The sequence below is a fragment of the Coturnix japonica genome, chromosome 2, assembly GCF_054131305.1.
Source record: "Coturnix japonica strain WE chromosome 2, WE-NBRP24, whole genome shotgun sequence".
NCBI lineage: Eukaryota > Metazoa > Chordata > Aves > Galliformes > Phasianidae > Coturnix > Coturnix japonica.
Window position 1 is genome coordinate 31,526,485 of NC_140664.1, and position 26,034 is coordinate 31,552,518.

The window sequence follows — 26,034 nt, forward strand, 5'->3', positions numbered from 1 at the left end:
GCAAGCCGAGCCCTTCCCAGAGCCAACCTCCCCCCGGCGCCCGTTCAGCTGGCCCGGCCTCCACCTCGCTGCCGAGGCTCCCACCGGGGCGAGCGGGAGCGACCACTCCCCCTCGGCGGGACGCTCCCCGGGGAGGAGCCGGCCGGGTCGCGGCGTGCCCGCTCGCCAAGTTGAGCTGGGAGCAGCCAAACCCAGCCCCCGGGCGCGGGGTGGGCGGGGAGGCCGGCCGGCCGGGCGCCTCTCCCGCACGGAGCGGGAGGACGGGCAAAACTTTGCTCCCGGGCTGCGGAACGGCGCCAGGAGAAGCGAGGGGGAATGGGCCCCGAAGCGCTGCCGCTCGGCCCCTACAGCGGGGCGGCCGCCGCCGCGCTGCTGCTCTGGGCCGTGTGCGTGCTGTGCAGGAGGAAAAGGTAACCGGAGCGGGGGGAGAGGGCCGGGGAGCCGCGGGGAGCGGGGCTGCGAGGCGGGCACCGCGGGTGGGCTACGCGCCCCGCATTGGGCCGCGCTCCCTCCGCCCGCCCCTCCGCCGAGAGGAGCCCTATCAGCGCCTGGCGGGGAACCGCGGCTGTGGGCGGCGGGGGAGCGGCGGGGCCCGGCGGCCGCGCGTGGTGCGATGTGGGGCTGAGCGGGGGGATGAGATTGAGGGTGATGGGGATGGGAGCTCGTCGCGTGGCCTTGAGGCTGGAGTGTGAATGTGCGTGGTGTGGTGAGAAGTTGTTCGCTGTGTGGCCTGTGTAGCACAAGGGACTGTGCGGCTCTTGGACTATCGGAGTCCAAGGTGCGCTGCGCTAATCTGCTCCAGCGAGGTGCTGGATTGCAACAGCCGCACTCCGAGGAGGGCAGCTTTGTGTGACGCTGTAGCAGCGATGTGATGCGCATCTTCACGGCTTTTGTAGGTGTCACCCACTGTGTTGCTTGTAGTTTGCTCCTCAGCACTTCTCAGGAGTTACACGGAGACAAAGTATCTCAAATATCTCAGAGTATCTCCAAGTATCTCAGATACTTAAAGTAGACAGAAGACATTTTGAGGGAGCATGAAACACGACCTGGAAGCTGCTTCTGACCAGTCCTTATAACAAACCTCCTCCCATGTGTCCCTTGTGTTGCTCATATTTGACAGTTGGACTAGATGATTTTGTAGGTCCTTTCCAACCTTGTGATTCTATGATTCAGTGATGTTCTCCAGCATCAGCTCCTCTCACATGGCTGAAGAATAAATGGATGTAAAGACTTGGGGAGAGAAGGAGTTAGGAATGGAGAGTCTGGAGTTCTCTTCTTTTTAATCACATAATATTCATAGTGAATAATAAATGTAATTCTTAAATAATAGTTACTTTTTCAGGTCATTAGAAGCTCTGGAAGGCGTAGCAAATGTACAAGGGCAAAAAAAAAAGTAGTTGTCATACATCTTAAGAATGGTAAAAAAAGGTCAGTGTGGCAGCCTTTAGACCAAGTGTAACTTCGGGAATGTGTGTTGTAAGGAAATATTGAAATCATGAATTTTCTCATGTCGAGCTCAGAAGGCGTTTGGTCACTGAGTGTAACAGAGGTGGGTTAGCGCCATGATGTTTCTGCTTTGAAATGGGGAGCCCAACCCATCTTGTAAGTGTGCAGGGAAGAAACCTCTCTGAGCGTTAGAGTGGGGTCATCTCCTGTGCCTCTCTCAGCCTCCCTGAGCCGGTTCTGCAAGGAAAGCCAACAGAAAGCTCTTCATTTTTTTGACAGGTTTAGTTTTCTGCAGGTTGAACTCCCTAAACGAGCTTGGCACGGGAGTGAAGACATGGTCATGGCAAACTGCAGTGGGTATATTTTGGGGTTAGGTGCTGTCGCATCGACTCAGCTGCTAACATTTGTAGAAATGCTGCTATTCATAGAAATGCTAGCAGAATTGTAATAGGCTGAAGTTTTGGGAATGGAAGCAGGTGAAGCTCCTTACTGTTAGGTTTTCAGACAGATGTGGATGGTAGGTAAAAAAGAGCCAAAGAACCCATTTTGGGTTATTTTCATAACCCTAGTGTTTATAGAGTTCTTGAAGTCATTTCTATGGAGTCTGTAGTACAATTGTTTGGATGTTTGTTGCGCAACAAAATGATATTATACAGGAGGCCTCAGCAAGAAGGCCTGCTGTCTTGCCCTGAAAACCAAATGGCTATGTGATTAATAAAGTAATCATGTAAATCCCATGCTGTTTGTCTAACAAGTATACAAAGCAACAGCTCATAAGCAACTGGAAATAAAACATGGAAAAACCCATCAACCTCTGTGCAGTACAATCCATGGCATAAGGCACTGCTGCTAACAGTGCTGTCCTGCCCCAAGGAGATGTTCTTTTTTTCTTTTTTTTCCTTTTTAGCATGAGGGAAGAAGAGAAATTGTGTGTGGTCTTGAGAGATGCCTGTCAGCAGCCTGGCTGCCTTCTGCTTTGCAGTATGGAAAAGCATGCTAAGGCTGCAGTATGCTAAAACCTGGGGACAAGGTTAAGTTTGTGCACCTCGGATTTAGGGCGGTTTTGTAGCTTGCCCTTGTGTGTGTCTGACCCTGAGCTGCCTGGAGGAGAGAAGGCTCTGGGGTGAGCTATCAAGTGGTTTTTCTGTATCTAAAGGATGAAGGGGACAGACAGTCTGTTGTGATGGATCAAGAGGAAATGGTTTCAAACTAAAAGTGAGATTTAGATTGGATATAAGAAAGAAGTTATTTACAGTGAGGGTGGTGAGGCACTGAAACAGAGATGTGGTAAGTGCCCTGTCTCTGGAAACACTCAAGGTCAGACTGGATGGGGCTTTGAACAACCTGATGTAGCTTTAAGTGTTTCTGTTCAATGCAGGGGAATTGGGCTAGATGGCCTTCCAGTGTTCATTCCAACTCAAGCTGTTCTATGATTCTGTGATTTATTTGTGTCTCTACCTCCACATTTCCTCCAACTGTCAGATTCTTCTCTCCTTATCTCATATTTGAATGTACTAATCCCAATAGCAGGCTGGGCTGTCTCCCTCTTGCTCAGGCATACACAGGAGATACCTGGGAACCTGTCGACATAGAAGAGGTGACTGTTGGCAAAATAATGCATGAATAAATGCCTAAGGCATAGACTGTAGCCCTGGCATGGAACATACCCACTTAGACTGAGACATAAACAATTTGGTTTTGCAGAGCTTGCCTACATTGTAGAAAATGTTGCTACTTCACTTATGCAGGTATTATTATAAAACTGAATATCTTGTATAATGTTGGTGTGCTTATACTGATATACTCATTCTGTGTAATGGGATTGCTTCTCATGTTTCAGGTACCTAGACAAACATTACCAGAAGAATCAAATTTAACATCTTTGCCACACCTATGTGCGGCTTCTACCTGGGTTCACTACAGTAGTCAAATGTGTATATATAAACAACACTTATATAAATAGATAGCTTAAGTACATACACACAGCCAAGTGTAACCTTGCCTTAGAGCTCTGGGTTACATTTACTCTGCAGGATGATGTCTCAGTCTTGCTCAGCTCAGGACAGGCAGAATAATTGATGAGGCTGTTAGAGCTGCAACTCCAGAGCATTACAAGGGGCTGTGTGTCTCAAGGAACACAACTCCCCACATCAGTCCCTGGATTCCTTCAGTAGGCATCACAGGATTTCATCTTTCATGGCATGAGGTGTTTCAGATTCATTCACTTTCAGGCTGTGTGCTCATTACTATACCAAAGATTTTGTTAGGAGAAGTGTTGTATTGTCTTAACCTGTTACTACATTTATCTGCAGTGCCTTTGGTGTAATCCAGTGTTACCAGATTTCAGGGGTGAGCTCAGTACAAGTTTTCTTACTAAAGTATTTACATCCACTGTTTAGAGACAGAAAGAAATGCAGAGGAATTTCCTTTTGCATAAATGTTTATCATTTGAGTGCTGGTGGCAGTAATAACACAAAGGGAACTAATTGGAGTCTTTGCCAGGTTTCGTATCACAGATGGCGAAGAAACAGAAGTAGAACAAAAGTTTCCTTAATCACAGAAAATTTTGAGTTAAACTTCACTGTCAGCTAAGGCTCATTGCCTTCTGTGTGCTACAAAAAGATCTCCCTCTTACTGGTTCATTAAGAAGGGCATATCCAGGCTGTTTGCTGGGGATGTGTTTCCTCCAGACAGCTTCCTTTTTGTGCATCCCTTGAAAGTATTCCTGCTATGGCAAAACCTGTCGGCATCCTAGCCTGCAAATTATTCCCTCTTATGTTCATGAAGTGGCTAAGTCAGCTTCAGCTTTATGTTGCTTTTTTGTTTTCAAACTGTTTTTGCACTGACTGTGTGCAGTCTCACGGAGTGGGAGGTGGCACCGCAGGTGAAGGCAGCTCCTGCTTGTCTTCCAGCAGTGATGTGCTGAAATCAGGGAAGCACCCCTAAGATCAACAGGGGTTGGCTCCAAATGTCACACATAAGGGTTCTGCTTCTTCTAGCTTGAGTTGATGCCTACTTTTTTGGCTGCTTGGGTCAGAACATGGTATCTAAAAACCTTGAAAATATAGTAGATCAGACCTAATGTGAGAAGAAATACTTGATAAATTTATCAGACAGAATTTTGTCACCGTCTGAGCTATGGATTTAAAGCCTTGTTGGAGTCAGATGTCTTTCATTTCTGTCCTTTATTCTGTCCTCTTAATTACCTCAAATACATACTGCAATATTCATCTATTTTTTTTTAATTGCTCTCTTGAACCCATATAGTTATTGTCAAAAAGAATGTAGATTCCATCTTTGCCTTCAAGAACATCTTATCCTTCTCTGTGACAAGCTGTGAGCTTGCTAACAGCTCTCTTACCAAGTGAATTGTAGTTCACAAGATGTCATCAGCCTGTCTTTTTTACCACTTCTGCTAATTTAGGCAATATGTTAAGGTAGTTTTCTGTTGGAGAGAACATCAGGAAGGACAGATAGGATATCAGAAAAATGTACCTTCTCCTTTCTTACTTTGGCTTTCTACATTGACCTTTTCCTCCATCCTCCTTGTTAGCATTATACAGAGCGCATGTGTTTTATGACCTCTTTGCTAAATTTCATTGCCCACTCTTACCTGTTTCCATTTTGAAAAGATTAGGACTGAAGAGCAAAACTATTCAAGGGAAAAAAATAGCAATTATGTTACTTAAAATAACCTTTCTTTAAAAAAAAAAGACCTTTATTTCTCTCTAGTGCTCTTGGGTTTTCTACATAGACTTCACCGCCATGCCACTCTGTAGTAAAAGCTAATTTCTCTGCTTTTATCTTCAGTCTAAAGTTAGCAAGGGTTGATTAAAATGGCGTCAGAAAACCCGTTGTCTTCTCAAGGCATACAAGACTCAGTTCACTGGCTTTTGAGCTCTCTGCTTGCACTATTGACCTGGAGAACCATTATCAAGTGGGTCTTTCATAATAGTGTGTCCCAAGACAGGTTTTCTTAGTGTTTTCCAGCACTACTTTGAAACATTGTCTGTGTAGCGTGTACATTTTGGGTTCTGTTTCCAGCCAAGGCTTTGAAGATGACACTGAAGATGACACGTACTTTAGCAGACTACCAACTTTTCAATAATCTATGATTTACAGTGTTCTTTGCTTAAGGTACACTGCCACCTAGCAACAGTTTCTCTTCCCTCCCAGTTTTCTTGACCTACTTTGTCAGGGGTTGTTCTGCTTTAGTTTGTTCCTGGTCTGGTCTTGATTAGTGTCTAGAGTGCATCAATAGATGCCACTCTGGTAAATGTATGGGGTGGAAAGACAGAGATATATTCAGTGGTTGTCAGAACTGCTTGCTTCAGATTTCTTTCTAACATGCAGTGGTTTTCACTTTTTCAACGATTTTTCCTTCCAGTGTTTTTGTGGAAAATGCCAATAATCTTTTCCTTTCTTTCATTTTTTTTTTCTTCCCCAGTTTCTTTTTCAGTTTTGCTTTCTCCTGTTCATTATTGTTTAGAAAAAATAAAAGCGAAGTGTGTGAATTAAAGGGAACTGATTTTAGTTCTTTTTGTTATTCCAGTGAAATATGAAGCATGGAGCATCCATCTAGAGCACTGTACAGAATTGCACTTAGCTTACAGGCAGTACCGAACAACTAAACCCTGAAGTTGCCTACAAGGCAAATCCAAGCAAATACAGAGTGCAAAATGGACTGCTTCAAAAATTCGATTCAGGCTTACTACTATACTCAGAGAAGGAAAACCAACACTAGTTAGTAAATTAGCTGAAATGTTATACATAAAGCAAAGAAAAAAAGAGCAAAACTTAATCCCTTTATCACAGATCCACAGAGAGATTGAGGTTGGCAGGGACCTTGAGGCCATCTGGGCCAACCCCTGCTCTGTCAATGACACTCAGAGCAGGGTATCCAGGACCCCTTACAGAAGGTATTAACTGCTTTTCCCTAAAGCATGATGGTGAAAACTGCCGCCTAATGCATTTTTATCATTGGCATTACAAGTCGAAATCTCTATTCTCTGGCTACTTCAAGGCAGGTGTGTGCCCAGACCCACAGAGCCTCCTGGGCCTGTTAACTCCTGCAGTGAGAATGTTTTTCGGTGGGATGTATGGACCAGGATGTGTCCAGAACCTGCCGGTCTGCCTCAGTACCTCAACTGCAAGCTGGAGGTCAGCGTGCTGTCCTCTCGATTTACAAATAGCATAGCCAAGTGCTTCACATGGGTCACCGGTTGTTGTTGGAAAAGAATCTTTTGGCAGAAAACCTTCTTCCATGGTATAACCATTCAATATGTATCAAAGAACTGCTGCCTGTCCGTTCCTGTTAACCTGTATGCTCAGATACAAGTTCTAATTACTATTGTAAGCCAGAAATGCTATATTTTGTCAGAATAGTCAGCTAGGCTGTTGGGTCATGTCAGCTGCTTAAGTGTTTTGCTCAGTTATGAGAATCATTCTATTTATTTATTTACTTACTTATTTATATTTCGGTCAGGTACTCAGATTAAGAAATTGGACAAGGCTTATTTTGTTCAGGTAATGTAACTGTTCTTAGAGCTCTGGCAAATCACTTCTTTAGCTTAGTTCTAGGAATGCTGTGGAGCTGGGGAAAATATAGAAGCTAAAAGAAGCAGCGTTAGTGCAATGTTAATATACTATGAGAAGTTAAGGAAAATCTCACATTTAAGTTGGCAATCTTCTTCTCTTTTATCCAAGCTTTATAGAGCTGCTTGGTAGTGGAGCCAGGGCTGGAACTCATTTTCCTGACTTCTAGTTTCATGTTTTAACTTCCTGCATTTCCTTTCCAACACACTTACCATATATGACATTATAGCTGTCTGGTAAACTAACTTTATAAGCCACAAGGCAGATTTTGAATTCCGATTTAAAACTTTAGCAGTATTCCTTTTCTTTCCCATCCATTTACTGATTCTTCTACAAGATGCGTGTAGGTTTTAAGGCTAATATCCATTTGCACGCCGTCTGGGAGAATTTTGGCTGCCTGAGAGTCCCATAAAACAAAAGTTTCCTCTTTACAAACCACATGGAGCTTGGCTGTAGATATTCAGTTCCTTTCTCCACAAACTGTTTTTAATGGTGCCAGATTCTTCTGTTTCTTCTCTTTGTTTGGCACATGTCAGGAAAAAAAATCTTGGCTCTTATATAGAACATATCTTGTTTCCTCCTCACTGCTCGTACTTTCTATTCTTAATTCAAATCAGAAAAAAAAAGAAAAAAAAAAAAAAAAAGAAAAAAAAAATCCGATGGTTGTGCTTCTAGTGATTTAATGTTGTAGTTTCCTAATCAATATTCTAATGTTCTGAAAGAAAATTCTCTTCCATGCTGGAGGCCTGGCAGTAGGAGGTTCTAGCTGAACGCAGTGGATGTGTATCTGTTATCTGGGAGAATATTGCATGGTGCCTTAGCAGGGTGCCTTGCTGAAGCCCTGCGCAGGCAGGTGAAGGAAGAACAGATGGGCACAATGAAGCTAACATGGGGATGTTAGAATAGCATCCCTCTCAGTCTCATGTTTGACCCTTTCTGATGCTGTGTTGAACACCCAGATTGCAACACCGCATCCTTCATGGTTGTGGCTACAGTGGGAAGTTGACAAAGCATCTCCTTGGTGCTCTGTGACATCCCAGCATTCTGCCAGAGTGAGTATGGGTGTTTTTTCCACCAGCTCCTTGTATTCCTTCCTGATAGCCTCTCTCTGCACTCATGGAGTTCCTTGAGTCCACCTACTCCTGGTCGCCGAGAGAAGGGAGCACTGCTGAGTGTGGTTGCCTATCTAATCTTCTGTGGCTTCCCAGCAAACCAGCAAACTCATTACTGGCCTGTTCCTTCCTCATCCAAGCTCTGTGCTTTTCAGAAGGCCCATCCCCAGGTATTTCCTGAATGGTTGTTATGAATCACTGGCCTCAACTAAAAAGAGAGGATATTTTTTGAGTGACACAGGAAAAAAAAAAAAGATCACAGAAAATTGCCACACTTTGATTACCTTCTTAAGTAATGAAGTACTTAGTAAAAAAAAAGGTCTCGTTTCAATGCTGTGTGAGCATTGCAGGAATTTTGCAGTTATTAGCTCTGAAAGTAATTAGCTTAAAAAGAAAAGAAAAAAAAAAAAAAAGGAGCCTGCATATTTCTTAACGAGAGAAACTGCTGCTGCTGAAGCAAAGTAGACAGAAAGTGCAGGGAATTTGTGATTAAAATGAAGTTCCTGAGAAGTCAGTATTTCAGTCTTTTTGTACTTTCCCTTTGTATACGTGCCAGAATGGGGGTGGATTTGCCCCTTTGTCATGGTGTAATACTTTAGTCTCTGAATACTTCAAAGAGATGGTGTCTAACATTCTAATAGGGCTCCAAAGAAAATGATTGTAACTTCAGATACTTTCTATCCTCTATTCTGCATAACCGAAGAAAGATGCTGGCCAAAGGAAGGACAACCTCCTGTATCTCATTTTGTGCTACCCAACATTTTTGTCCACTCAACTGATGCTACAGTAGCATTTGGTCATTGCTTCTGTGGCTGGAAAGTACTGTTTCCTGATGTCCTCTTCAGCGCTGGCCTGGTTCTGGAGGTTACAGTAGCACTTCAGAGCTTCTGGTATGAGGTAGGTCACAGCTATTCTATTTCTTACCAGGTAGTTTTTCAGTATGAGAAGCTTCAGGACTCTTGTTAGAGAAGCTTCTCTGAAGCTGGCTTAAATGGTGGAGTTGGTAACAAGGTATATTTTTTTTTCCTTCAGTTGTTCAAGTATTGATCTGTGATACTTACTCATCTCAGACCTATACTTCATTCAGACCAAAAAAGCCTCTCTGTGTAATGTTTGCTTTTGTTTTGGTATCATCACCTGTGAAAAGTATCCAGCGCGCTACATTTCTTCCTTATACATTTTGAAAACTTCTGTTATGTTCTTGGATGGAATCTTTTCAAGTTTTTAAAAGATTTTTGAATATCTGTTAGCATTCAGCCCGATAAATGTTTTACTTCAATTGCTGACTTCTCAGCCATACAGCTGAGGGCGAGGCATGTCGCCAGACCCTGCACTATGGTTTTTATATGTGATTCTTTTTGAAAAGGAGCAGCTGTGCAAGAAGTGAAAATGTCTCTCAGTTCGGGACTCATCCAGGAACTAACTGTAAAATGTGATGAACCTGCAGAATTGATATTTGGGCAAAAAAATAAAGAGGGGGAGGAAGAATGAATGTATTGGGAGGACAGGAGTATACTTGGTGATCTTTTTGCCTCTAGAATGTATGTCTGAGGTACTCAGTAGCAACAGGGCGTAGTTGTGTGTATGTGATGATGAAATATTGTGCACGATAGTATGTAAAAGATGTTTGGGACCTTTCAGTAGCAGTTGCTATTACAGTGTGTGTGACCGATAATGACTAATTTCCAGGTTCTGAAGTGCAGCAAGGAGAGTTCAGATCTGGGACTCCTCTTGAGGACTCAGTGAGGGAAATTTGAAGTCTGTGTCCCTGCAGCTTGCTTTTAATATCCTTTAAAGCCGGGTTGAATTATCTGTCACCACTAAGAAGCAACAGAGTTGCTCACAGCAGGACTAGAGAGTTTGCCTGTGTCACTGTTCAGTGGCTTGGGAAACAGCTGCTTGCGCAATGTCTGGTTTGTGGTTGAACAGACAGCTGAATTTCTGGCATTGCTGCTCCAAGATAGAAAAAATGGTAATTAAGCTTCAAGAAAAGAAATCTTGCATATGTGAAAGAGCGATTTTTTTTTTTTCTGTAAGCTGTTTGGTTTCTTGCATCCAATATAGTGAAAATGCTGCTAGATCCTACTTAGAAGAGAAAGAATTATTTCATAACCTGTGGATTTCCTCAGGTAGAACCATATCAGACATGAAAGATTTAGAGCCTTAAAAGACTGTTATTATAAAGACTTCAAAATAAAGCTGCGTGTATCACTTCCATTGGCTCTGCCATGCTAAGAAGTTAAAACAGGCAGTGCTGAGAATCTGATGGGCTCAAGGGAAAGTTTGAGCTTCCCAGCTTGGTGATCTCATTTGGAGGAGTAGGACATTGCTTTGTATTTTGCACTCAAAAAGAGGCTTCCAATAAAACAGTTATTGGGACTCATCCAGTCTCACTTTCTCCATAGTCTAAGCAACTGCTGCGACTCCTGCATCAGCTAAACTAAACTGTATCTAAACAAAATTGTGTATGGGAAGATGGCCTCTTTGGTTTATTTTTTCCTCCTGAAAGCCCTGGGATTGATGAGTAGTCCAGTGCTCATCCCACAGTTTGTGCTGCTGGTTAACCTTATCTTTCTCTCCTTACTTGAAGAAAGAGGGGTGAATCTAGTATCATGAGTGGATGGTGTGTCCTTTTAAATAGTGAAAAGTTTTAATTGAAAGGTGAAAGAGGCCTAAGGTTGCCCCAGCAAGTATTTCGGGCCATATCCTGTTCAAAGTACTGTGTACTGCTGTTAAAAATAAATAGTTTGCATTTCATGGTGATTCTTGCTGATAGGTGCAGACGGGTCCCCCTGGCATGTTACCAAGTTATTATGGATTTCTGTGTATACTTTCTCCCCATTCCAAGGGCATTCGTATGGATCACTCTACCTGTACTGCCTGCTGCTGGTCTGTGGTCTCTGCACTGGATGCTTTCTTGTTTTGGTGAAAAGCAGAAGAGCAATTAAGTTTTCTTAACCAAAGCTATAAAAAACAGAGCCAATTCAGATGGGACCAGATGAACGAATGTTTCATTTTTTAAATTGAAATACTAAAAGGTCTTGTTTGTTTTGTACTCTATTTCAGTGTATCTTGTTATTAATAATGCCTCTGAGAGTATTGTTTAGGAGCCAAGAATATGTGTTTTACATTTCTAGAGTTCCAAATGCGTGATATTCAATAGAAATGAAAGGGATAGCAACTTGAACTGTAGTGCTCTGGTTCATTTCCCCAAAGTGAAAGCTTAATATGTTTTTTCTTGTTTTAATTGTTTTCAGCATGAATGTAAGGTGGTGATCTGGAATGTCAGATGGTTTCTATTACCAGACCACGTGAAAAAAATCCCAAACAACAGTACACTTACAGCTGTATATTTTCATAGCATTGGCAGCGTTAGGAAAGTCCTCTGCAGGCACAGTTTTGGTCCCTTAGTAGTCATCCAAATAAAGATTTCACAGCTGGTTCCGTTCTCAGCACAGGACTGAACTGTTAGAGATGGCAGGAAGATGGAAGTCCTTGCATGGTCTGTGGTAATGGTCCAGAGTGAAGGCTGCCCTGGGATTCCCACACGTGCACAACATGGCCATCTCCCATAGCTTTTATCATGGGACAGGAACAAATGCTCCAGGTGACAAGACCCCTGCTTTTGCTACCATTGATCATTTGATCATATCCTATTTAGAATATCAGCCACTCCAACCAGATGTAGCTACAGATTCAACCCCACTGAATACTTCTTTTTACTCTTTGTGGCATACATGGAGTCATCTCCTTAAAAGCAATAAGGAAAGTCTTTCCTGTCCCTGCTAGTCAGCTCATTTCTCAAGACCATAGAAGGGACAGATGAGTTGCATCTCAGCTGAAGTATGAATTGTGTAAGTCAGTACAGAATCTGGTCATCCATTACATTTTCCAGTGTTGGTCTGGTCAAAGCTACTGCAATAAACATGTCTTTGCATGCTAAATTCCTCAAAACTGCTCTGTATATGGAAAGCAAGTTGAATTCTATAGTATAAACAAGGTCATTGGGCCCTACAGTAATCCAGCTGATAATCATTATAACCTGAATACAGAGATTGGACGGTGAGTAATGCTGGATTTATGTCAGTAAAGGATGATGTCTTTATCTGTCACTTTTTCCTTTTTCAGCAGGCTTTGCATTTTATATCATTTTACCATCAGGTATTAGGGTGTTTTTTTTTCCCGATTTCTCAGTTTTTCCTTTTTACTGTTCACAAAATTCACTTCATTGAATAGGAACTGTCTTCATCAATTCCCATTGCTCTGCTCAGGGGATAAGCTAGGCTAATGAGACCCTTCTTTGTTTCATTTGAGTAGGTTTTGCTAATTGCATTTATCACACTGGAACCTGTAAGGGGATTTTCCATAGACAAAATGACAATAAAAAAATTAAGCGCTTTTGTTGGTAAGTCACCTGGCAATTCCTTCTGGATCCTCAACATTGCTGTCAGTGGATATGAGTGTCTTCTTAACGTCCACTGCCTCTAATTGCCCTTTATTTCCCCTCTGATCTCCTTGTGTAGGATTTATACCCCTCAGCTGATGGGATGAAACCTGCAAGCTGGCCATAATACATCTCCAGTTAGAAGCAGAGAGAAAGAAAGAGAAAATAAGGACTGAAAACTAGGTCTGCATGTAGGAAGAAGTGAAGTGCCATAGGTTTTATGAATGTTCTCAGAAAATATGGTTGCTTGGAATGTCAAGCCCCAAGAATAAGATGGCAGCTGTCGGTGGAGTGGACTGCCTCAGTGAGTCACAGGTAGACCCACGCTCTGGCTATTGAACAAAATTTACAATCCATCCTGATGGAGTTTATTGAACCATTTAATTTATAATTATTGATGCTTATGAATTTCTCAAGGTTTATGCTAAATCAAGGTACACCAGGATTTTTTGGTCTAGCTTTAAACTTTGCCTTTGAGTTATCCTATAGTCCCTTCTTATCTTTGACTTGATCAAGGGTAGCTTGAAAGCTTCTTGCCTTTTGTAGGAGATCTGTCTTCTGTAGGACTCCTTCTTTCATCTGGGGAAGGGATTAGAGCAGTCACTGTGCTCTTCATTTATATAATTCTGTCATTGCTATGACACCAGCTTAATCTTCTTGACTGGCTGATCAAACTGATTTTAAACAGTTTTAGACAGAGTAAAAATTAGTGCATTTAAGTCTTCCCTGATTTTTCTGGCAGTTTTTCTGTCATTCAGCCTAGCCTTTTCCTTGTTTACCTCAATTCCCTTCTTTTTTTTTTTTTTCTTTTCTTTTTTTTTTTTTTTAATGTGCTTATCTTTGCCCCACAAAATATCTACTACAAGTGGCATTTTTATAACCTTTAGGTCTCTAATTTTACTAATTTCTCAATTCCATTTTAAGCACCATGTTTTGCCAACATGGTTGTATTGGAGAACACTGTGGTTCGTCTATCTTCATTTCTCACCAAGGTGTTTGTGCTTGCAGAAGCCCTGAGGCAGCTGGGTGAAACTGCCCAGGCAGCTCACCTGCTTGAGGAACCAGTTTAGTGGTGCTGCTATAGACACGGTTGCTTGCATGGCATTTTCTGATGAGCATGGCAGAACGCACCATGGGAGATTAAATGCTGATGTGAATGACTTGCAGCATGACCATGCACAAGTTCTGCTTCTGCTTGATCTCATCTTCTCCACCTCTAGAATGTTAGGGATAATACTTGCAAGTTTAGTTGGGTTTCCTAAGAAATTCTGCAAACTGCTGAAGCAAGGGCTTGATTTGAGGCCTTTGAATAGCCTCTGATTTTACTGGGATTTGAGCTGCTAAGCTGAGCAGAAGCTCAAATTTTTTTGACAGATTAGCACTTTCTTACTGAGACAAACATGAATTTCTAGTTTGGTAGTATGATGTAAAATATGCAACAGTACTCCCTCACCTTAGTGTTACTGATTTTGGGGGAGGAAGGAAATCTGGTACTACTTTACGCTCAAAACTGGATTTCAAAGCTCAGTTTTGATACAGTTAGAAAGCCTTTAAACTTCAGAATCTAGAATGCAGTTCTTGTCTCCTAAAAGTCTGTAGGTTATGAGACCACTTCTTGGTTGGCAACTGAAGATATTTCAAAGTGGAACTTTTACTTCCATAAGAATGTACACGTTGGCCAGCACTTTAAAGAGCTGGAGCCAATTTTGGGTTTTCTTTCAAATAAAATTCTATGTATATTTAAATTGTATGGATGCCATAATCCATTCTGACCACATGGCCCTGATTATTAGACAGTTTTTTTCACATTCCTAGCACTGTGAAACAGTGACTTATCTCATTTTTTCTTGGGTCCACAGCACCTGCAGTTGTGCCACTAGCTGGATTTAGAACACTCACTGTCTTCTGGTCATGTAACTCATCTATTATTTTTCTTTCCATAAACTGGCAAGCTTGTAGGATACCGATGTTTTTAAAGCAATCTGAATTTTAATCTCCTTTTCTAATTCTGTTGACTAACACAAGTTCAATCAAAGTCCATGTTCAAGAGCATAAGCCTTCGAAGGGTTTTTTCATTTGTATGCTATATGTAAGATACAGAACACAGTTGAGGATGGCTGTCTTCTGGCTGTGGACCACATAGTATGTGAATTTACTTCAGTTGGGATGACAAACTTCATCACATAGTCACTAAAAGTGATGAAAGAGCTTTTGAGCCACAAAGATTTCGTGACTTCGTAGTATTTTTGTTTGTTTAGTTTGAGCTACTTGAGTTTACTGAGCTACTTCTTGAACCAAATCTGTCCAAAGTTTCTAAGAAAGTTGTCACGTGAGAATTGCGCTTGGTAGCCCTCAGCTACTCAGAACTGAATTTTCCAGAATTTCTTCATGTTGCTTTTGTATGAGATAGTTCCTTCTAGTATGAAAAAAAATGTTGCAGAATCACAGAATTGCAGGGGTTGGAAAGGACTTGTAGAGATCGAGTCCAACCCCCCTGCCAAAGCAGGCTCCCTACAGCAGGCTGCACAGGTAAACCAGGTTGCACGGGTGTTCTGTGTCTAGTAGAAATAATGAGCTTTTTCTGTTCTGAAACGTGCACGTGTTCCTTCCCACAGAAACCAGATGGGAGGGGAGAAGGAAGGGAAGCTGAGGAAAATCCCAGCATACACACACTGGGTGAACAGTACGGAGTACTGAGTACCTAGGAGGTGATTCTTGTTATGTTCACAGGCTTAGCCACACTGAGCTTCTTTTCCTTTCCTTTTTTTCTTCTTTCTCTCTTTTTTTTTTTTTTTTTTATTTCTTTCTTTTCCCCCCTCAAATAAAGGGACATTTGCCTCCATCTATCGTATTTGTGCAGTTATGGTCATGGAGAGACCATGTCCTTTGTCTTCTGTTTATACTTAGTATGCCAAGTATCACTTCTCATCCTAATCTCAATTGTAAACTGGAAGTTTCTGCCTCTACTTTAAATCATTCCTTTTTTGGCCAAGCAGTTTTTCTGAATGAATGAGGACTATAAGCAATATGGAAGATAACTGCCTGTATATGGTAGAAAAGTGGAAGTGTAGGGTAGTTAGTTTAAACTGGGGTAAAAGCAAGTGGTAAATCCTTAAAAAAACAAAGAATCATTTGACTACAAACACTGCACTAATTAATCACAATGGGTATATTCTGGGAGTTGGACTAGATTCCCTCCAGGGGCCTTTTCCAACCCCAGTCATTCTGTGATTATGGGTGCTTGGTGATAAGTAATTTTCCTTTAATACTCCTGAAAATAATATTTCGTACACTTGATTTCACGTTTTCTCTATATTCACTTAGCTGTACTGTCTGGTGTCAAAATTTGAACTTTGCTAATTTGATACAACTTTCTTGATATGTGTTTTTTAAAACAATATCAGACCTTGTCAATCTACAACCTCTCTAGCTTTTAAAAGAAAAGGAACTCCTTACTTTTCTTTAAAACTGATTTATATTTCTGGCTATTTTCTTTAGAGTGAACTACCATACTTGGTTATCTTTAGCTGAATCTGAAGCCTGAAACTGGAAGCAAAACCCAACTTTAGATATTGATGTGTTGAAAACAGTTGTCTGAGTTCAAAAGTGATCTTCTGAAGTTACATTTTTTTTCCTTTTACTGTTTGTTTGTTTGTTTGTTTGTTTATTTATTTTCTCATAATGAAGAAATTGTTAGTGGAACCAGGCTGCCATCAGTCTTTGGCATTCCTTATATTTGTGACTTTGTAGCCCCAGTGGGACTGTGCTGTTGTAGCTGAATGCTTTATGCTGGATGTGTGCTGTATGGATAGCTTGAAACTTTGTCACCTGTGGTTGAGTATGCTGAGGTTTTGCTGTCCTCACTGTGCGCTTGCAGCAGTGTAGCCACATTGTGGCTCAAATCACTGTTACTTAGACAGGACCTCATTGAAATAACAATACTGAAGTTCATCGGAAGCTTCAGCCAGAGCCATAGCCATATGTTGCTATCAAAAGTTCTGACCTCTTCTTGCAGTCTGATCAACAAGAAGTTCAGCAAGGGGTTAGTCAGGATTCCTGTTCTGGGTTATCTGCCTTGTTTTCTCTGTACTGTGTGTGAAATCCCATGGTGCATACTACTCACTACGAAGCATTGCTACTCCACCCACATGTTTCTGCCAGGAGTGAAGGCAGATCCATTGTGAGGATACAATCTGCTTTCAATGTCCTTTTCACCTGTTTTGGTCTGTTGAACTTCACTGACTGTTCATGTCACTCATTTGCTGCAGTGAATTGAATGTTGCCTGTCTATACCTGTAGAGCAGGGAGCAGCTCCCTGGATCAGCAATGAGCATCCTATTAAATAAGGAAGCTCTGTGCATTTATTCTGAGTAATTAGAAGGCTACCTGGATAGGTGTTTAGATAGGATGGCCGAGACTTCCTTGTGTATGAGAAGTAAAACCTCTCACGTAAGCAGGAATATCTGAAGATAGTTGACGAAGTATGAGGAATTTAGTCATTTCATTTTGGCTTATTTAAAGTGGTGACTGCCATAATTAATACATTTTCAAAGAAAGAAAGAAAATATGAAACGAAGACATTCAAGCAACTTTTTTGTTACTCCCCTAAATATACTCTACCATGCAAAAAATACAGCAAAATGTTGATAAGCATCTTTTCCTCCACAAAATTGAAATAAAATTCCTTTCTCTTTTTCAACCTGGTGCTTCTGCCAGATTTGTTATGTTGGGAACATGATGTGGTGTAAAAGGCATCTGTAACCTCAGGCTCTCAAGAAAAGGCATGTTTTATACATTATTCTCATCTCTTCGATGGATACCTTCTAGGAAATGTCTTTGTTAGTTGTTCTTTTTTTCCACTACTGAAATACTGCTTCACCATGTTCTGCACTGAAATGTCAGCGTTGTGCTGTTGTGTAGGTGGTAGTATGTATTATACACAGTTTTGAAAACCTGAATAATCAGTGATGTGCATGACTTTGCCAGGGAAAACAAATGGCTGTGTCATTTTGATTTCGGTATATCAAGAAAATGTAACCTATAAAAATTAATTAGCATTCTTCAGAAGGGGTTGTTTAGATAACATCTTTGTTTCCATGTTTTCAGTTTTGTCAGAAGCTGGAGGGGAGTGTTTATTCTGTTGCTAATATATACCCATAGATTTGCAGATTATTCCATGGAGTTTTAGCTATCATGCATCTGTCCTCCACTTCATTGAATGGGTAGGTTTCCACTCACTTGAACTTAGATTCACTGAAAAAAAATGTACCACAGACTTCATTAACTTTTTTATGTAGTGTTTATCAATACAGCTCCTTGAGCCTGATTAATTATGTGTCAAAATGAAGTTTTTCCAGAGAGTTTAAAAGGAAAAAGATGTGGATAGAAGATGTAGCCATTTGCACACCAGCATTACGTAACTGTGCTAAAGGAAGTTGTAAAAATTAGAGGACAGGCTTCTCACTCACTAACTGCCTTGACAAATTTCTTCTGTACTGTACTTCTGGAGGTTATTTCCAGATATTAATTTTTACATGAAAGTACTTAAGAACAAGCAGTCAGTAAATAGATCTAATTTCCATGTCAACATGCCCCATATTTGCTCAGAGATATGATTTAGCAGAGGGTTGTTAGAGTTAGGTTACTGTGTTTAGGCTGTGGTTGGACTTGATGATCTTCGAGGTCTTTTCCAACCTGGTAATTCTGTGATTCTATGATATAGAAAAGATAAACCTTAGAGGTCAGACTTTCAAGCTGGCTAAGCCTAATGAGATCCAGTTGATGGGTACAGAATCCTTCCTTAAATGCTAAAATAAAAAGTTGAGGTTCCTGTGGATAGAAATTAAGAGTCTTGTGGATAATTTGGCCAGTTTTCCATTGCTCTCCAAATGCATGTGTGAGACTTTGAGAATTACCTTTGATATTGTGTTGCGCTGTGTGTATAAAAGCTTGGTGTCCCTTTCAGTGTCAACTTGGATGGTGGCTGGAACCCATTCAGTAACTCCAGCATTTTAACTACCTATGAAAATGCCCAGGCCTGGGCGTGTTGTAGAGCTGGTGAAAAAAATGATAAGGAACAAAGATTTGAAAGTTAATGAAATCTAGTAGTTGTAGTGAAATGAAATGAAATGAATGGTGGGCTTGGTGGCAGGGAGAGAGGACTCAGGAAATAGTAAGTTGAAAATAATGACAGAGCAATTTTGTCTTTGAGTTGCTGTTGTTGAGGAGATATTTCTGTGCTGCCTTTTTGTGCTTAGGCCTGTTACAATCTTCAGTTCAGTTTTACAATCCCTGATTATGAATCCGAGAGCATAAGGGCATAAACAGACCCTTGGCTTGAGGTAAACTTTGGTATCTCTCTTAGCAGTGTCAAGCCAATGCCTCTTTTACTGAACAAACATCTTCCAAACCAGCTCTCATTTTTCCTGGTAGCCACTTCCTTTTGTGTTTAAAGCACCAGACATATAACCTGGATATATCATTTCCTAGTCATTGGCAATTACTATGTTTTTCTCCTCCAAGACTAGAAGCCCATTAAGGCTCAGTTTTTCATGTAAGACTTTACTGAGTTTTTACAAGCTTCTTCCTCCAAATGCCATGTAGTTGGTTCTGTTCTTCTGACTTGTTTTTCTCTTGTTGGACTGGAAAACTTTCCTTCTCCTAATCAGCCTCAGATAGCGACTCCAGGTCACGCAGGACCCCTCTGCAGCTGCTCCTATGCATGGGTCCCACACTGCAGCTGCGGAGAAACAGCTTCAGTTGGTATGCATGGAAGTGAGCAGTGGGCAGAGCTGCTCACTACTACCACAGGGTAGCGACGATGCCCTGCAAAGCAAGGTGGTGGGCAGCAGTTCCTGGAAGTACTCTTGCTGTATTGATTGCTTCCCACTTTAGAGATGGTGCCTTTGTAAGAGATTGTTGAGTTAAAAACCTATCATTGTCTGAGAGCTGGAATGCAAGTCCCTCCAGACTTATTACAAATGCTTACTCAAATTTGCAAGCCAATATTCTTTCTTACAAGTTCACACTTTTCCTTCTTTTCATAATTTCTATTTTTTCTGATATTGATCTCTCTCATTATTCTCAGTTCTATCAACCACATGTAAAAAAAGAGTTTTTTACGAAGATTCATTAATAGAAAATAGAATACTTATTAGAAGTGAAGGGCAGCAAATATCTTTTTTAAGGTAAAATTATATGTCCTGTTATATTCATAGAACATCCATTTCTGCTCTTACTTTTTATAAGTAAATGTTGCCCTCCATTCTTCACTGACCCACGTTGTGTAATTTTGCAAGCTTTGACACTTCAGCTAATAGATACCTTTGTGATCTTGAAGAATTTTAAATCCCATTTCATCTCTAATAAGCAGACAACACTATAAGAATACTCAGATCATAACCAGTTTATTTTTTTCTGCTGTCTTTATCCTTTACTAAGGTAGTATATCATGCAATAGGAACAATACTGTAAGTAAAAACAAACACTGTGATTTCATGTGTTTTTAAGTAATGTGGAGACTTGATGAGAAGTCTGAATGACATTTCCCAAGATCTGGAACTGGTAGCTATTTTTCCACTGAGAGCAGTGAGACCATGGGGAAGGATGAGGAAAATGCCAGTGCCAGAACAAGCAGGAGGAGAGTGCAACACAACATGTGGGGTGGGCTAGCACTTCTGGGCACGGACCAGCTAGTAAAGATTCAAACAGCAACAGAGTTGAAAAATATTGTATCATAGAATCATTAAGGTGGGAAACGATTTCTCAGATCTAGTCCAGCCATCAACCCCTCACCACCATGCCCTCTAACTCACGTCCCTCAGTGCCAGGCTGATCCTTCCAACCAATATTCCATTACATTTTTTTGATGTATGACAAATGGCAGCAGAGGGGCGGTGAGGCAAAATGGCTTTTGACATGGAAGTGCATATGTGTCATTAAATCCCTCCATGAGGAAAAAATGGCTAATGTTGATGTACAATGATGCTTGCTGAGTGTGTATGGAGACCAAACAGTGGATGTGATGACAGCGAGGCAGTGGGAGATAATAAGGACATTGGATCACTTACACTGGTGTAGGCTGTTAAAAATGCAGCATACAGTCTCTTGTTCATTGGTGGTGAAAATGCATAGCTAATATTGGTGACGTTGTGAAAAATAACGTGAAATGGCTGAGAATTTGCGCTTTGTATTGGTTGTAGTGGAAATAAATAGAAGGCATTTCTTTTGGAGCAACTTATGTGAATATTTAGTACAGCATTCATACAATTCATAGTTTCATTTTATCTTAAACAATGATTGAAAATTGGGACAATATATCTGTATATTAATGCCAAATGACACGAGCACATCTTTTAAAAGTTTTCTTGAAAAAAGCAGCAGGCTCATCCTCTGGCACTGAGAAATGGAGGTATTGCTTCCTATACAAATTATAAGTAACTGTAAAATGCATCTATCCATCCAACTTAACTGCAGGGAATAAATTCCAACAGAATGGGTTAATATATCATTATTATAATGATTACAAACTCTTGGAAAAAGAAGCATTCCTAAGTGAGAAAATAAGTGTCGTGTTTAGTTCAAGCTCTTTTTTTTTAAAGGCATTGCATTTCTTTCTTTCTTTCTTTTGATTTATTTATTTTTGTTCTGAAACTATGTTGCACTTTCCTTCCCTAGTTTGTACTTTTGTATACTGGTGTGAGGACAAAAGGCATACCTTCCGCAATGATCCCCTACTGTAAGACGAATTTGCAGAAATGTGCAATAGTGTCTTTATACTTCTATAGAAGTGTAACATTTATTTTTATCTACCTATATATATAATATTTAAAACTAGTCCTTTCTCTCTTGTCAGTGTGCTGTGCCATATGGTGCCGAGCAACATGCCAGATGATAAAAATATTCCTAGAACATATGATATCATCAGTCAATTCAAGAGGGGTGAAACTTCTTGACCAAAGCATTTGTGGCTTTGATGCATTTTCATGGGTGTAAACTGTATATTTTGAACTGATGAAGTATGTCCAAGAGGTCTCCTTTTATGCAAATCCTAAAAACACATGAGTATTTTGTTTGCTGATAAGGTTGAAAAGAAGGAATTTTTGATTTAACAAAGGAATTTGTAGCAAAGAAACATGTTATTTTCATAGCAAGAAATGATTCGCCTTCTTCCTTTCAATAGATATTGCTGATAGCTGCTCTGAAGTTGGATCTCTTCCATGAGGAATGGCATTTCTCCATCTCTTTTCTGCTTGTGGAGAAGACAGAATATAGTGCTTGGTCAGAGGATGTTCATATTTAGTGCAGACAGCTATCTGTGCTTGGTGGGGAAAAGACCGTGTGTGCTCCCTCTCACTCTCCCCTAGGGGAAAAAAAAAAAAAAAAAAAAGAGAGAAAAAAAAAAAAAAGAAGAAAAAGGCCATATTAAGTATTATGGTTTCCATCAGAGTTTTAGTTAATCTGAGGTGTTATTGCTGGGATTTTTCTTACTTTATTTTGAGCTTGTTTCTTGTTTCTATCTGTTTGCACCAAACATCAAAAATTCCTGAATGTTTTATATTGGCAGAGGAACCTGCTCTGGACAAACTTGGGTGTTTCTTTAGGAAATGTCACAGGGATGTTACAAATCTAGAAGAAAGACATTAAAAGCTGCAGGGACTCCCAATGCTGCAAGAGAATTGGCCTTTGCAGTGATGTTAGTGTTTTACAGACTTCAGTGTCAGAAGTACCTCAGCTGCCTTCCAGTTCTCTGTTCACTGCTGTCTTTGTCACTGGAAGCATATTGAGGGTTAAAGCCTTGTCTTCAAGTTGGGACCTAAAAACCCTGTTAGTTAGTTGAGCCATTAGGATCAGATCTATGGCACTGGACTCTCTTCCTGCTCAATGTATGTTTCATTATGTCTGTGTTTATACTGGAGAATCTCAGTAGTGCGAGGTCTGGCATTCCTCAGCTGGTATTTTTTAAGCTTGCCTTTACGTGTGTTTTGCAGCATTCTCATTCTGCAGTGACTGTTAACAGATTTTGAATTCCTAGAGTCTTTCCTACTTCTCTTTCCATCAAATACTTGCAAGGGATCTGAGCTATTTGTATTTAAAAATTGCCTTTCAGGAATTCTTAAATATGCCACCACAGGGACCTCAGTTATATAAGACATGTTTTATAAGGTAGTGTCTGTTCTGATTGTTATAAACTAATAATTAGAGTGAATTAATTAATTGGCCCTGAATGAAAAGTGACTTTCAAAAGTGCAGTTAAAAATCATGTTTGCACTTTGCTTGGGCTGAGACCTCTGATGTTACAGTCCCGCTAGTTCTTCAGTCATGTATTAGCTTACCAAGTACATACATAAGGTGCATAGTTATAATTTAAAAACATAAATTTAAGGAAAAGATGCTTTTTGGGTTTTGTTGTGTTTTTCTGTGGATTTTTTTTTTTTTTTTGAACAAAAAAATGGGTGCAAAGTTTAAGTATGAAACATTCAACAAAGTTTAAGTATTGTCACATATTATTGTATACCATTTTGCATGCTGTTGGTGCAATGGAAAAAGATAAAAGTCCATAGCTAGTCATAAGCTCGTTTGTGCTTTTCCCCCTTTATTTGTTGTGAGTATTCTCTCTCATAGTTAATAGACCTCCATAACAATCTCTTGTAACCCATCAGCAAATTTTCCTAGAGGTTAATACACTTAGAAATGTTTTTATAACAGAATAGCCTCATCAGAAGGCAGATTTATTAATGCTCTCTCTCCCATTTTTCCTTGAAACTGAATATAGTTTTCCATGCTTTTGGTGACCATTTAGTTTGGAGAGTAGCACTTTGCCCAGTGATTAAACTCTTCACCACTCAAGTGTCTCCAGAGATGCCTCACACCATAGACATTTTAAGAACTCAGGCCCTGTATGTTTGTTTGGGGTTTATGTATAACGCAGCTCTAAATGGGGTTAAGAATCCATTAGATTATATCACCTTTGGGGATTTGGGGCTCTCTTCTGGATAGAAAGTGTTGTGCTTGCATTATCTCCTTACAGCTGTCAGTCTTTGTGTTCACTCCTTTCATGATACTTGCTTGTGCTCAACATTTGTGAAACAGGGCACGTATTTCCATGTAGGTGTTTGATTATATAATAACCTTCTAATTCAGATTTTGAGAATGATGCTGTTGTCCCCTACAGGCACCTGGACTGTAAGTTGAAAATCATACAAAAAATTGAAATTAAGGACATTTTTAATCATTGAAAGTATATTGTCTATTTCTTACTGGTCCATCAATATGTTGGATTTGGTGAGCATGGCTAATTGAGGTTAAAAGGAGTACCAAAAAGCATATAAGTCATACATATATACATAAGTTTGTTTGTCTTCCTTGTTGAAGTGATGGAGGCTCTTGGGATGGGTTCCATGTCCCACCAGCAGCAGGAGCAGTTTGGCAATGGGTTCCCTCCACAAAACCATGGCTCTAAGCCCTCTGGTCAGACCTTTACCACCAGTCCAAACTTGTAGATCAGACATGCAGAGGGGTTTATCCTTTGCTCAGAACTTAGTAGCATCACTGAGATCTGTCAAGCCAAAGTGATCCAAGTGCTGTGGAGCAGACTTAGACAAATGATATTGTAAATGTAATTCACACATTTCAGGAGGGCAAACAGCTGTCTGTATTTCAGTGCAAAAGGCTTCAGAATTATGTCTTAGTAGAGTTCTTCTACCTGAAGGTATTCTTCATTACTAACTGTAGGCTGAAGGTAATGTGTCAGAGCAAAAGACATGGATATGATTAAAGGCTGAAATGACCTTTCTGAGTAAGTTCTTTACCTCTGAGGCACAGATACAGGTTTTAAGGATGCCACCACAGAGCTGGATCCATGGAAGCAGTGATCCTGTGTCAAGGATGGGAGCTGGACTCATTTGAACGTTTATTAATTTTCTGTCATAATAATGTGACCTGCAGACCATCTCAGTTAGATTCTTAATCAAGAAGAAGCAACTCAACAGAACAGAACTGCTGTCTAAACGATGAGGAGCTATGAGGCCATGTGATGCTTTGCACAGAGATGTGGCCATAACCTGCATATAAAGTTGAGCAGGTGCATCACAGCGCTCTCACTCTGCGCCCTCAGCAGGGCTGCTTCTGTGCTGAGGCTTGCTCATTTGCAATGGAGCCTACCAAAGGCTGCAGATCAGATGCATTTATTGTATTGTTCTTTTTCAGTATTTATTAAGCTTCTCATAAACTTTATCAACCTGAGCTGACCACATGGTAAATGTTTTCACTGTACTTTCCTAAGCAATGAAAAGTAACTAGAGACTGCGAAGCTTAGAAGTTGTAGCAATGGTAGGAAGGAATTCGTAGGCTCTTATAATATTGAACATTTATTCTCATAAGAGATCACATTTTCAAAAGGTGAAGGAACAGAGACACAAAGATATGCATGCTTGTATAGATCAGCGCAGTTGGCTCACTACACAGTCAAAAGCACATTTCAGCACCTAATTACCCCATCTGAAGTGTAGTTATGCAATGTATCCGCCCACTTGCTACAAACCTGAATGAAGATATAAGCTGCATATAGGTTGTTTACATTGCAAATCTCTGCCTCTTTTAGAAGATTCAACCTTTACTCACTTCGTATGAGCAGCTCACAGGATTTTAAGAAATCATCTTAACAGAAAGCAGATGGTTTCAGAAAGCTGAAATGAAGAAGGAGAAGAAAGAAATGTAAGATTAAAACTGTAGTGTGTAACGTTAAGTGTAAGCCACCATGGTAGATCTTCTCTTTTAAAGATGAGGGATTACAACAACCAGTCTCATAACCCGGCATCCAGGGAAGGTGAAAGCACTCAGAATGTTTTTAAAGAGATAACTTTATTTTGTTTTTGTCTAGAAAGTGTTCGACTACAAACTACAGAGTACAGATTAGCATTCCTTGTTTAATCGTATCTGTCTGGTTAGGAGGTGGTGTCTGTTGGCACTACCCAGCTCTTCTCTGGGACCACACTCCTCTCTGCTTGTGAAAACCCACATTGCCTTGCTGTGCACTGTCCCAGGAGCCCGTCTCTGCACTGAGGTGCAGGAAGATGTCTCCAAAGCAAGGGGATGAAAGCTTCTCCAGTGACAGCAGAACTGTGACCTGCTGCTCTCTTCAGCCTCTGTTTGCAAAGATAAATTTGGGACTAGGGGAACCTTAAGAGCACACATAGCAGTCCTACTGCAAAAGCCAACAGTCTGTTTTAAATTAGCAGCAAGAGTAATTTCCTCTTGCAGTACCAATATTTCTTTATTAAAATGAGAGGACGGGATTTAAATATACCATAACACTTCCAATGCTGTGTCGTGTTTCTTGGAGGACTGTGTTTTGCTATGTTTATTTGCCTCAGGGGTAACACTTTTTTATGTACATTGTGAGGCTCAATAGTCTGGCAGAGGCAGCATTTAGAACTG

The 26,034-nt window shown here is 40.6% G+C and overlaps 1 protein-coding gene across 1 annotated transcript in view; it reads left to right on the forward strand.

The window, feature by feature from the left end:
* Positions 1-249: 249 nt before the first annotated feature.
* The window catches only part of CYP7B1 (cytochrome P450 family 7 subfamily B member 1), a gene marked incomplete at its 3' end in the record, with an annotated part of 117,432 nt that continues 91,647 nt past the window's right edge, over positions 250-26,034 (forward strand). Inside the window, 1 exon segment of the mRNA NM_001323207.1 lies at positions 250-410. Within this exon segment, the coding sequence (NP_001310136.1) occupies positions 316-410 (95 nt within the window). The 5' untranslated portion in view covers positions 250-315.